At 41.6% G+C, this 14,260-nt stretch overlaps 1 protein-coding gene across 7 annotated transcripts in view; it reads left to right on the top strand.

Annotated features, from left to right (window-relative positions):
• DISC1 (DISC1 scaffold protein) overlaps positions 1–14,260 on the top strand; it is a 148,239-nt gene continuing 133,979 nt past the window's right edge. Inside the window, exons 1-3 of one of the 7 annotated variants that reach the window (XM_083433898.1) lie at positions 1–209; positions 984–1,125; positions 3,597–3,700. In XM_083433898.1, the coding sequence (XP_083290024.1) occupies positions 3,634–3,700 (67 nt within the window). In that variant the 5' untranslated portion in view covers positions 1–209; positions 984–1,125; positions 3,597–3,633. Of the gene's footprint in view, positions 210–233; positions 630–983; positions 1,126–3,596; positions 3,701–14,260 lie in introns of those variants that run through there. The other 6 variants (XM_083433893.1, XM_083433894.1, XM_083433895.1 and 3 more) reach the window with 6 other exon arrangements.

The following is a 14,260-nucleotide window of genomic DNA, read 5'->3' as shown; positions in this document are numbered from 1 at the left end:
CCAGGGGGCGGCCTCAGTCAGCGCTTGGCTCCCGCCTGCTCCAGCGGATGCGAGTCGCCGCCGCCGCCGCCGAAGGGGCGGGGAAGGGGCTGCGGCCGAGGCGGCCCACGAACGGCAGCCTCGGAGGAGGAGGATGTGGAGCGGCAGCGGCGGCGGCCCCTCAGGAGACCTAAGGCGTCGGACCCCTGAGAGCTCGGAGCCGAAGGCCGGTGAGGATTGGGCGCTTCTCGGGCTGAGGGGGCGGCGGGGACGCCGGAGTTCCTCCTCGCCTCAGCTCCACGCCCGGCGGCGGGCGCGGGAAGAAAAGAAGCGGGATTCTTCTCCTCAGGCGCAGCCGCTTCTCTAATGGGGGAGAGCGGGAAAGCGCCGCCTCTTCCCCCTCACCCCCCTGGAGCCTTGGGAGCGGCAGGCGGCGGGAAGCAAGGGGGAAGGCTTTGCTCCCTCGGGAGAAGTTTCAGTGCTGCTTTCCCCTCCCTGTCTCCGCTGCCCCTAGAGGCGGCACTCGGGCAGCCCGGCAGCAGCAGGCGAGGAAGAAGACTAAAGGGGGCTGCCGGTCCGTGTCCTGCCTCGCCAGGGCTCCTGGGCCTCCAACAGTCGCCGCCTCGGTTAGAGAGGCAGAAGTTGGGAAGGTCCCTCACTTGTTGACTTCCAACGGTTAAAGGCATAGGAGCCCTGCAGAGAAAAATGGGGCGGGGGGGGGGGGGGAGGATCCGACGAAGGGAAGTTATTGTAAAAAACAAACGCGAAGGTAAAAGTTATTGTACTGCACCCTATACCGGGGCTAGGGGCCCTGGGCTATCCAGGGCTCTTGGACTACAGCCCCCATCAGCCCCAGCCAGCAAGGCCAGTGGTCAGGGAAGGTGGGAGTCTAGCAACATCTGGAGGCCACAGTTCCCCCTTCTCTGCCATATATTGTGACAGGACGTGTTATTATGATCTGTGCTCTTCTTCTTTTGTAAAGTTTCTTTTATTTCATTTTACAGCGTGTATAAAGCAGAAGTATTAACAGCAACAAGATGGAAAACAAAACTATAAAACAGGCACCTAGAATGAGTCCAGTTGTTGCACATGGGTTAAAACAACAAAAGTCTGAGTAAAGACTGTTGTTGTTTCCAGAATATCAAGGTGACCTGTATTTGTCGATTTAACAGGATTTGTTTATCTAGTTTAACTTTAAATAGGACCACTCAGCAGTTTCCAAGGAATGCATTAAAATTATTCGTAGAAGTCCCAAGTTAAAAACGAGGTCATTATAAGCGAAAGTTACAGATGAAAAGGCATATTGACAAAGTTTTTATAAAGTTTTTGTGCAGGCATCATAAAGTGTATAGATAGGGCATTCTGCCTAATGTCAGCTTGTAGGAAGTTCCAGAATGCAGGAGTTGGCAGTCTAAAATATCAATCCCTTACAAGTGTGGAATTTTGTGGCACTTGTAAAAGTACCAGTTCAATATTTATTCATTAATTGTGGAATGATTACAGTCCTGGTTATTTAGGGTTGTTTATATATATATATATATCTATATCTTTTTATCTGTTGCTGTTTCTATGGCATTTTTTGTTGTTACTACCAAAAATGGTAGCAATCAGCTGAAAGTCTAAAGTTTGAAGACCTTCTTCTAACTTGCCCTTATTGGACCTGTTGCTACATAAGGTATTTACAGGTCATAATGCTGGAATTTGCTCTTTTAGTTACTGTAACAAATAATCATCTAGATAAGCCTTTATGAAGCAAGTGTAGCCAACTCTCAGAAGACTGAAGAAGCTAGATTGGTGGCCAAGATTTATCTGTCTGCTTTGATAACTGTATCTTGCAACTTCTCCAATTCCATCTCCAACCAAGAAAACAAACTAACAAAAAATAGATAAGGATTTGTTTATTTAATAGCCCACACTTCCTCCCAAAGATGCCCAGAGCAGTAAACATTTTGTGATTTAAAAAACAATTAAAAATAAAAAATATATTTAAAAACATAAAAAACAGTTAAACACAATAAAACACGTAAAACAATTTAAAAAACTGATATAGCGAAACACTTTTCAGCAGGTGTGTAAGAGAGTATAGTGATGGCACCTGCTTAATGTCAACAGGCATGGAGTTCCAAAGCACAAGTGTTGCAGCATAAATTGTACTGATGAAAGTCGTTAAATTTCTTCTTTTGACAACCAAGCTGTGTCTACATCTCACTGCTGTTCCTCAGAGTACTAAAAACACTATGTATAAAATTATCTTGTAACTACTGTCTGTTCCACCTTGTAAGTTACAGAGGTAGAGCAGCTTTCCAGGGGGGGGAGGGAGGAAACAGTTAAACATTTCTCTCCAAAGCCACTTCACTGATCTTCAAATCCAAAAAAAAAAAAAAAAAAAAAAAAAAAAAGGAAGAAAGAAAGAAAAGAAAAAGTGGGAGATCTGGGTCATGGATTGTCTGTCCCTGAGGATCAAACTAAATTAATTAAGGTGGCAAACCAAGCGTGGCCAACCATGATCCAATCTCCAATATATATATATATATATATATATATATATATGCTTTCGTAGATTTTCACGGGTACAGGAATGCAGGTTTTGGTGTCCTCGGGTGTCTTCCCGTGTAAAAGTTGGGGTGTCTAGGCGACGTTTCGACGAGGTCTCACTCGTCATCTTCAGGCTGGTGCTTTCGGCTTCTTGTTACTGGAACAGAGCAGGATCTCAGTGTTTGAGTTCCTATAAATACTGTTGAGGAGGTGTGGTGTATAGCCTCCAATGTTCTGGGCAGAGAGGAGGTTCCCAGGCTAGTGTGCCTTTTCTTCTTTTGTTCCTTAATTACTTGAGGGATATCTTGAGTGATTTCTTGAGTGATTTCCTGAATCCCACTTAGGTGGGTCATTAGGTGTGGATTAGTTGCTAAAGCCTTCGTGTCTTGAACTCTTGAACTTTGTGAAGAGTTTTTCTGAGAAGATGGCTGTACTGCACTTGGTTGTGCTCTGGCTTGGCTTCGTGTATAGGGGCCACAGCTCGCCCCTATACACGAAGCCAAGCCAGAGCACAACCAAGTGCAGTACAGCCATCTTCTCAGAAAAACTCTTCACAAAGTTCAAGAGTTCAAGACACGAAGGCTTTAGCAACTAATCCACACCTAATGACCCACCTAAGTGGGATTCAGGAAATCACTCAAGAAATCACTCAAGATATCCCTCAAGTAATTAAGGAACAAAAGAAGAAAAGGCACACTAGCCTGGGAACCTCCTCTCTGCCCAGAACATTGGAGGCTATACACCACACCTCCTCAACAGTATTTATAGGAACTCAAACACTGAGATCCTGCTCTGTTCCAGTAACAAGAAGCCGAAAGCACCAGCCTGAAGATGACGAGTGAGACCTCGTCGAAACGTCGCCTAGACACCCCAACTTTTACACGGGAAGACACCCGAGGACACCAAAACCTGCATATATATATATATATATATATATATAGGGGGGGGGAGTTAAAAGGAATCATGAGACTGATTTAGATTGGGGCTGCAGTTCTGGGAAAGGGATATTTAACCCTTCACCCCCTGCACTAGTTTCCCAATCTCAGTTGCATCCCTCTGAAGCACCCCTCTTTGCACTGCAGAAGAAAATGTGCACATACTGCTCAGACACACTTTGGGATGAAGAGTGTGGCATCATTTGCAGCCAGCAATTGTGGAATCATTGTGCCTCATTATTGTGGTTCAGGTGAGCAGGTTTGTACGCCTTTGCCATATGACTTGGGGTTCAAATTGATTCTTGCTGTGTCATCCAAAGTGTAGCTCTGGAACACGGGGGGGGGGGGGGGCGAAGAAATACCCACAAGAATTGACACACTGTTATTGCTTTGTTTGACTCTACTTTTAGCTAGAAAGATATCTGACTTAGAACCTTCAAATTGCACAATACTAGAGGTGCCAACTCCTTGGGGCCCTGGGAGCTCAAGCACCCACGAAAATCCCTGTGAAGGGGTTGGGCACCCACAAATTTCAAAACCAGGGCCATGTATGCTGCATGGCACCCACAGCTCTGGGCACCCACAGTCGCGGGATCACGTTGGCACTCCTGTTAGTATGAATAGTGCTTTGGAAAGTTTAGAAGAGAAATTTTGTGGAAGTGATCTTCCCAGATATCTTAGAGGCCTACTCAGCTGTCCCTATCATATTTCTTGTGAGATCACTAAGCAAGGCAGAACAGCTTATGCTTGCATTTTTCATGTAGCTAGCTCTGACTCTTGATTAAAATCTAGATTGTTAGCTCATTGTATATCCTCCTGTGTCAGACTGGAAGAGGTCAGTACATTCAAATAATATGCAATGATATTTTTCTGAAAATGATTTCTGGCATACGCAGTGATTTCCAGACTCTTGTGGCAACTTAAAGATATAACAAATTTATTACAGCATAGGCTTTTGTGGACTAATACGTTCTGGTGTGCCTGCTCCTTAAATGTTTCTGTTGTTTCTCTGAATTACAAGTTGCCCATTTTGATAGCTGTAATACCTAGTGGACTTTTCTGAAGTTTTGTATATGTCCTTTTCACACAATAATTTGTACCTCTGTATGTTAATCCATAGATTGCTAATTGCATGGAAATGTCACTGCATGCGTTCTCTCACACATAAAAGTTGTACAATCATTTCTGTATTGAAATAGTTGCAAAGTATTTTCTTAAACAAGACAAGGGCTGCTCTCCAGCACAGAGTGAAGGATGTTTAAGTGCATTGAAACTAGTTGGCTTTAGCCAGCCTCTGTGTTTTTTTGTGGTCATGTAGCACAGTGACACCCTAATGCCCACACTAAAATAATTTCCTTCCTATTTGTTCTCTTCCCAAACTTCTTCACATTAATTAGAGAAGTGCATTTTATTTCCTCTTCTGCTTTTTTGCTGGTGGATTATGAGATACTTAGACCTCTTACATTTTCTATGTAAAGAGTGCCTTTAAAAATACAGCCCTCTTCCACAATCATAGAATCATAGAATTGGAAGGTGCTCCAAGGGTCATCTAGTCCAGTCCCCTGCAAAGCAGGAAACTAAAGAATCCCTGGCAGATGGCCATTCAACCTCTGTTTAAGAAAACCGCAGCAAAGGAGAGTCTACTGCCTTCCAAGGTAGTCCTTTCCACTGTTGAACAGCTTTTACAACAACAACAACAACAACAACTTCTTCTTATTTCTACCTCGCCCATCTGGCTGGGTTTCCCCAGCCATTCTGGGTGGCTTCCAACAAAAGATTAAAAATACATTAAAACATCAGTCATTAAAAGCTTCCCTAAACAGGGCTGCCTTCAGATGTCTTATAAATGTCAGATAGTCATTTATTTAATGGGAGGGTGTTCCACAGGGCAGGCACCACTACTGAGAAGGCCCTCTACCTGGTTCCCTGTAACTTCGCTTCTCGCAGTGAGTGAACCGCCAGAAGGCCCTCGGAGCTGGACCTCAGTGTCCAGGTTGAACAATGGGGGTGGAGATGCTCCTTCAGGTATACTGGGCCAATGTTTAGTCAGAATCTATTTTCTTGTATTTTGAATCAGTTGGTTTGGGTCCTACCCTCTGGAGCAGCAGAAAACAAACTTGATCCATATTCTGTATGACAGCCCTTATTTGAATATGGCTATCATTACCACCTCTCAGTCTTCTCCAGTCTAAGTATACCCAACTCCCTCAACCATTCCTCATAAGGCTTGGTTTCCAGCCCCCTTATCATCTTGGTTACCATCCTCTTCACACGTTCCAGCTTGTCAACATCCTTCTTAAACTGTGGTGCCCAAAACTGGACATAGTATTCCAGGTGGGGTCTGACCATGACAGAATATAGCATTACTGTTATTTCCCTTGTACTGGACACTATACTTCTATTGATGCAGCCTAGAATTGCATTAGCTTTTTTGTTGTGTGTGTGTGTGTGGGGGGGGGTAACATCTTACAATTGGTTTTATTAAGCTTGTTTCTGAATGGCTGTAAAGCTAAGTGACTAAGAAGTGGAGATGGCTCTTAAAATTTGTGTTTTGCTGATAGACATTTTATAGAATTGGCTTTCATCCATCTTTAAAGTAAACTTTTTTTTACTTGAGTTTACTGATTTGAGAAACAGAATACCATATTTTTTGCTCTATAAGACACACTTTCCCCCTCCTAAAATGTAAGGGAAAATGTGTGTGCGTCTTATGGAGCGAATGCAGGCGGTAGGCTCTGCTCAGCATCCCTTTAAAGAGTCCCGTGGAGCGTGTGTGCGGCTGCCCTTCTCCCCCTCGGGGAAAAGCCCCGTGTGCTCTTTAAAGGGAGCGCGGCTCTTGGGGGAGCCTTCCTCCCACTGCCCGGGAGAGGCTGCACACGGCTATCCCATAAACCAGGATGCGCTGTGCAGCGATCCCTCTTGTTGTTCTGGCTTCTGGGATTCAGAATATTTTTTTTCTTGTTTTCCTCCTCCAAAAACTAGGTGCGTATTATAGAGTGAAAAATATGGTAGGTAGAATGGATATTTCTTGGGAATTATTTAGAAATCTGTTCAAATGGTTTGAAAACCTTTTATTGCATCAATTGCTTATCACATTCACATTAAAGAGGGTCCTCCATTAATCCCACCCCCAGCAAATTTAGCCTGATGGCTGATGATGTGGACATTCTACTATGTGAACAAAATATTCAATAACTTGCATAGGATACTGTACACATTGCTGTGTATTTCAAACTGCATGTGCATATAACAACCTGCACTTTCCCTTTATTTCTTGTTGCACTGTATGAGGTAACTAGTTTATCTGAAGAAATTCACCATCTGTTTTAATCCTACAGAGGGCATTCTAACCTTACGATTATTCTAAGTGGATATGTGTCTGAATCATATTTTCTGTTTTAAATATCTTGCATATTTATTTGGATTTTGAGTGTAGAAGGGAAACGTGATCACATGTTATACCTGTTATGGAAAAACATAATGAATTTTTTAAAAAGTAAATAGTAAAATAAAAACAGTGCAAATATTCATGAAGACTTGGATGCAGTGCATTCGCAGCAAATCTTTACTCATATCTTCTCAAAACATCAAGAAACTGTAGGAGCTTTTACACATCTTCCTGTTTGTTTTTGTGTAGTCATGTGAACCGTCTTTGCCAAGAGAAGAATTCTTTAAATAGTGAAGTATTTGGAACCCATTTGAAAGCCTCCTTTGGGTGTTCCCTTTTCAGTTTTATTCATAGTCCCCCAGAGAGTCAAAAGGCTTTCAGTTCCAATATAATGCCTACACTGTTTCACTGGAATTTTTTTTAAAAAGATCTCTATCAATAGACTTCTTTGTCTCTTCAGCTGAAGAAGCCCAGGAAGTCCTTAAGTCGGACAGATACTTTATTAAGTAGCCATCACCCGATCAGATGTCTGATTCAGTAAATGACATTATGCTTTGTTTTTTTGGACACTTCCATAGCCAAATATTGCTTGGCTGAGGAATTTTATTTATATGAGCGATTAACAGTCTGATCCTCTGCATGCTTACTTAGAAGTAAGTCCAACTGAATTCAGTGGGAGCTTACTTTTAAATAAATGCAGATACTATTCTATCCTGAATAAATACTTACTAACGAAGAAAAAGAAATTGCCATTGTGTGTTTACCAAACAGAAGGAAAATCCCCGAAACTTGTATGGCCAGATGTTGAGTGCACTTTGTGGATCAAGTGAAATTTGAGTAGTTTTAATATATGGGGACAGCTTTTATAAACTTCAATATGTTTATAAACTTGCAGCTCAATCCAAGGCATAAGTATGCTCTATTGGGCTTGATGGGACTTACTGCCATGTAAGTGGGATTTTAGGATTGCAGCCTCAGTGTGTAAAGTGGTTCCAAGGGAAGATTAATAACATTGAATTGTAGGTATCCAAGTTGAACATCTTTGCTTTTGTCATAGCTTATCCAGCCAAATTCTATTAGCTTTGTCAGCTTGTTGCTGTATTTGGCTCATGCCCTCCACGGCTTTTGCAAATTTGGAGAAACCTGCCTCTGTTTTGATGACACTGCATGCAGCAATACTTCTGCTTCCCTTTTTCGTGCATGATACAGATGTAAACAAATAACTTGCGTGGAATGGAAACAAAAGTGTTGGGTTTGTCGTTCTTGAGGCTGATTGATTCCTTTTGCTCTTTAATGATTCTTGAAGTTTCATACTCTTGTATAGGGATTTAATTTTTTTTACTGGTAAGTTTTTATTTCGGTGTCAAGCTGGTAAAATGTGGGCTGGATGAGGTTGTTGTTAGGAGGATTTATAGCTCGTTGGCTGGCTGAACCCAAAGAGTGCTCACTAATGGTTCCTCAGCATCCTGGAAAAAAGTGTCAAGTAGGGTGCTATGAGGTTCTGTCCTGGGCCCAACATCTTTATAAATGTCTTAGACGAAGGAGTTGAGGGGATGCTAATCAAATTTACAGATGACATCAAACTGGAAGGGGCAGCTAATGCTGCAGAAGACAGAATCGGGATTCAATATAATAATAATAATAATAATAATAATTTTTATTTGTATCCCGTCTTCCAGCTGTGACCTTAATGGATTGAAGAACTGGACCCAAACTAACAATAACAGTTTTAATAGGGACTAATGTAAGGTTCTACACTTAAGTAGGAATAACCAGCTGCACTAATATAAGATGGGGGATACCTGGCTTACCATTAGTACATGTGAAAGGGATCTGAGACCACAAGCTTAAAACGAGTCAACAGTGTGACGCAGCAGCAAAAAATGCTAATGCTATTATAGGCTGCATCAACAGAAGTACAGGAAAGTAATAGTACCACTATTCTGTCTTGGTCAGACCACACCTGGAGTACTTCGTTCAGTTCTGGATGCCGCATTTTAAGAAGGATATTGACAAACTGGAATGTGTGCAGAGGAGGGCGACCAAGATGATCAAGGGTTTGGAAATGAAGCCTTATGAGGAACAGTTGAGGGAGTTGGGTATGGTGAGCCTAGATAAGAGGAGACTGAGGGGAGATATAATGTAACCATATTCAAAGAGCTAAAGGGCTGTCTCATGGAAGATGGAGCAAGCTTGTTTTCTCCTCAAGTTAGAAGAAAACAGATCAGGAAGAGCTTTCTGATGTAGAGTTGTTTGACAGTGGAACAGACTCCCTCAGAAGGTGTTGGACTATCCTTCCTTGGAGGATTTTAAGCAGAGGTTGGATGGCTGTCTGTCATGGATGCTTTAGTTGATATTCCAGCATTGCATTGCTGGAAGTTAGACTAGATGACCCTCAGAATCCCTTCCAACTGTACAATTCTATGATTCTAGCTAGTGACAATGGGTGGCATGTACATAGTACAAAATGGCTTCCTTCTTAGAAAGATTATCGGGCTGAATGCTTGTGATAAATACAGTATTTTTGCATGATAGATGCTCTTTAATCCTCAATGCCTTCATTTTTAATTTAACTTCTAGATACGTCTAAAAGACCAAATCCTTTTGACATAACTTTTGTATTCAATATTTAGATACGAATGGAGTCTTCCTGTGGCAACTCCTAGCTAGTCCACAATTTTAGATATTTTTGAAGGCTGTATACTTGTTTGACTTGTTTATTAAATATGTCGGTCACTTGTTGCACAAAAGGTCTCCAGATGCTTACAAGATATTTTAAACATATATAAAAATACATTATACTGCAAACATGTTCACAGAAAAACACACACAGCTAATATAAAAAATACACAAAACAACCCACCCACTCCCTACAATAGCAGCAGCAACAACACATGCTCCTGATGGTTATTGTTCAAGCTGCTCAACTTATGGCTTATGGAGCCATCACCCCTTTTTTTGTTTAAGAAATTAAGGGCAGCTGGATGGTGGAAAACCTTGAAGAATTTTGAAGACAATGATGAAATGGTTGTACAAGATCTGGGAGCAGACAGGAAAACAGTGCAGGGATTTATAAAGGGACATTGCATAGTTAGAGTGACAGTAAAGGTAAAGGTACCCCTGCCCGTACGGGCCAGTCTTGACAGACTCTAGGGTTGTGCGCCCATCTCACTCAAGAGGCCGGGGGCCAGCGCTGTCCAGCGTGACACGGAACGCCGTTTACCTTCCCGCTAGTAAGCGGTCCCTATTTATCTCCTTGCCCCCGGGAGTGCTTTCAAACTGCTAGGTTGGCAGGCGCTGGGACCGAACGACGGGAGCGCACCCCGCCGCGGGGATTCGAACCGCCGACCTTTCGATCGGCAAGCCCTAGGCACTGAGGCTTTTACACACAGCGCCACCCGCGTCCCAAGAGTGACAGTAGAGGCAAATAATTTTGGCACCAGGGTGGTAGAGGTGATGGGGCAGTGGAAGGCTAGACAGAAGATTGCAGCAGTCAACGTGAAAGATGACTAGGGTGTGCAACAGTATTTTTGCCGAGAGGACAGGAATATTTGTATGTACAAATATTTGTACAATATTTGTAATGTTAAAGAACATACTATCACAATTGGACATCTACAACTGAGATGTCAGAGATGGAGCAGTTCTTGGTGAAGTGAAGATCAAGAGAATATTATCATGCTCTAGTTCCATGAGTCCAAGGGGACTTTTAGGGTTGTACTTCCTCAAACAGCTGGCAACCATGCTGCATGATTAGCTGCTTTTGAAGCTCCCCTTGAGTTCAGAAGAGGTTTTTTGTGTTTCTATTTCTTCAAATGGAAATATCTAAAAGTCCACTGGGATATCAGAAGCCCACACTCTCTAGCAGGGTGCTCAGAGCACTGATAATAACTAGAAAGAACAATGTTTTTCAGTGACTTGGAAAGTGAATGTCCATGCTGTTTGGTTGACAGAGTCAATACATTATTTTGCACAATAATAAATAAGATAATGACCTACTGTGTCATATTAATAATGCTTGATCCGAAAGGTCAAGCAATTTTCCATTTGGTTAATTCATTTACATGGGGAAAAACACAAGCATTAACTCAGGGTCATATAGAGAATTTCGAGAGAAGTGTGTTTACTGTGTATTTAAATTCATGTTAAATTTTAAACCAGGTTACTTTTCAAGAGGTGTATGAATGTAGCTGAAACAGAAGAATAAAAATGATCTGATAAAAAAAACATTTTGGTTTGAAAGGGTCTTGAGCAAGGGGCCTTCCGGTGGGCCCTTCCAAAGTCTAGCAGAGAACAGATAGGGATGGGCAGAAGGGATGGGTGGTGGCATTGAAAGCAGTACAGCTCCTGCCTCTGAGTACTTTCTCAGCCCAGCCCCTGATGGCACCACCTGAGAAAAGTGTCTCACCCCTCCTGGGTTTTTTTTTAAAAACATATTTTTTATTAAAGGTTTCTTGGTTTACAAAAGTATGTGCAATGTCTCTTTTTTCAAGTTACATTTTCTACAGATCAGTTTCATTTGTTGAGACATTAGTGCAGGCATAGGCAAACTTGGCCCTCCAGATGTTTTGGGACTACAATTCCCACCATCCCTGACCACTGGTCCTGTTAGCTAGGGATGATGGGAGTTGTAGTCCCAAAACATCTGGAGGGCCGAGTTTGCCTGTGCCTGCATTAGTGTTGCATTAGGAAGAAAAGGGGGAAAGAGGTGGAGGGGGCCATGGTGAGTGGGGGTGGAGTTGGGTGGCGATGTTTCTATTTTACTTAATGTATGTGTGGGGTTTTGTGTCAGCGTTGCTTGTGCGGGTTCTCTTCACTGTTTGTGTTTCTTTGGTGGTGAGAGAGGTTGGGGTTGGCCTAGGGTGTGGTTGTTTGTTTGTGATTGGCTGTGGTGAACTTTGTTTTCATATGTAAGTGGGTTGGGTGGGGCCTCACCCCTCCTGTATAGGATTTCAGCCTTAGGAATCGATTGGCTGTTAGCAACGTTAAAATATCTCATTGATTTGTCTCGTTATTTATTTATTTTGTGACTTTATATTCTGTCCTTCAGTATAAATTAATATTAGAATACTGGCTTTCCATAAAATCGAGCAGAAAAATAGAACTTTTAAAATTAGCTAAATAACATATTGAAAGGTGATGTTATCAAGTTCTTACAATTTCCAAAAGATTACTCATTCCAGATTTGAGAATGTGTTCAAAATAATTTAATGTATGTTTAAAAACTGTATCTGGGTGTTTTAGGATCAGTTTTCCACCAACTTTATGCTGGTCTTTGTCTTTAACCTGAAATCAATTTCCCTAACCAGCTCTCACAAGTAGTTAACAGTGGAATAATTTCATTTTAGATATGCTTAAGATGGGTATATATGTTTTGAACTTTGGTGGGAAGGGAATGGGGAGAGAATAAACACTTGTAATATCTTACAGTATAGTACTATTTTAGTATCATGATTGTGAGCCCAATCAGTAGGAACTTCCTTCTGTGAATTATGCCATGTGGGGGGGAAAAGCAACTTAAACAGTAATTAGCGCACCTTAAATGGTTTTGCAAATGCACGTGCTCCTTCCTCTGCCTTCCTTCCATTCTTTAAGTATCTGGATAACATGTCCTGATTCTGTTATGTGATCTTATGTGATCCTGTGGATTACATTATATTGTAGTTTTGAATATGCAGTAAATATATTAGAACAGCCAAAGTGGTATAATTTGGATAGCTAGAGATCAGTCACAACCCAGATTTTTATTAAATTGAATGGCCAAATTTTGGACATATCTGACTTATTGACCTGAAATGGCAGCTTCAGTGTTTGTTGTCTTATTCTCATTATAGGCAATCACTACTGAGTTGCTAGGAGAAGATTGCTTTCTATTTCAGTAAACTCAATTCTCATTCCAAATGGACTGTGTGTCAGACACTTAATTTGCAATATATTCCCCTGGTGAAATTAAAAATTCAAATAGTTCAGCTGGAACACTCAAACTGTGCTTGCTTCTTAAATTGGCCTCTGTTGGCGTGTTGTCGTGCTGCCTTTTATCTGCCTGATGAGTCTTATACTGAAGCACTCACCAGGTGTTTTGACAGAAGCGAGTGGCGTTGAGGCCAAAGATTTGTCTTTCAGCCAATAGCTTGAGACATGAGTGACTTATTAAATAGCTCCTCGAAGGCGACAGTCATACAAGACATCACATTCTACCAGGTAATGCTACCCGTTAAAATATTGTTAAAACCCTATATTGAGTTTCAACAAAAACCATTTTGTATACAAGTAGCCTAACTCCAACAAGTTTGACTTAACCTAACAGAGCTTACTTTGAAGTAAATTAGAGACCTAAATTTTCAAGCTATCCTCTGCTTAGAATTGTCAGCGAATCAGACCAAATCACTGAGCACAGGACTGGAATCTTTTTCCAGCCATTTTTATTGGACATACAGTACATCTGTGCAGTAAATACAGTACAAAGTGATGTAAAAAAATACACATACAGGGTTGGTCTTCTTAATGTGAGGGGCATGTGTGAAGTAGAAAATTGAACTACAGTAAATTATTTTATAAGCAGCTGTTAAGTTAGCACTGAGAGCCAGGAGTCACTGCAGGGGTCTGAGTGAGGAGCAAAGCCATGTCAGGTGAGAGCCAGGAAGACAGCTATTGCCCATGGAAACCTCAGCCTAAACAGGAAGCCTTTTATAGTTTGTCTGTCCTATGGGAACCCAATGGTTAGCCTGGATCGGCCTGGCCAGAATCTACAATCACTTTACTGTCCAGGGAGATGACCCAAACTGCAGTTCTGGTGGCTCCCTATAAAGGTCAGCCAGTTGCTCATAGTATTGAGTGTTTCCAGTCCTTGACCTGGTTGCTCCTTGCAGTATAAAAGCTGAATTTTTTTTACTACATATTTTAATGATTAATAGTAAGGTTCAAATTATTGATGTGGACATCCAGAACCTTAATTAAAACTGTATCATTAGGCAGCTTGTTTCTCTTGGATTCAGGAATGGCTGGCGTTGAAAAATACTGACTTGCTGAATCTAGAAGGATTCAATAATAGATATGGTTGGCATGCCTATTTGGGATACTAGAAGGTTAAAGTCCACAAAGGCTTTCTGAACCATGTGATTAGAAAACTGTTATATACGGTGTGGGCTAAATATAAGGACTTACTGGAACAAAAATGCCATGGTGGATTTCACTGACAGAAGCATTCTCAGTTAAAAGAAAAAATGAGAAGAAATTGGGCAACTTAAAAAGATCTATTGGAGTGGGAAAATAAGGTTAAAATTTAAAAGAAGTTCAGACCCATTCGATTGATTGCAATATTTCCAGTTAAATGAAACATTCCAAAAGGTTTTTCCACAGAAATTTCAAGACTTGAGAAAGACATAATACAAGCACAAAAAAGCCACTTTCTAAAATGTACAGA

The sequence above is a fragment of the Podarcis tiliguerta genome (genome assembly GCF_965153285.1).
Source record: "Podarcis tiliguerta genome assembly, chromosome: 3".
Lineage (NCBI taxonomy): Eukaryota > Metazoa > Chordata > Lepidosauria > Squamata > Lacertidae > Podarcis > Podarcis tiliguerta.
This window is presented reverse-complemented; position numbering and strand designations above follow the sequence as displayed.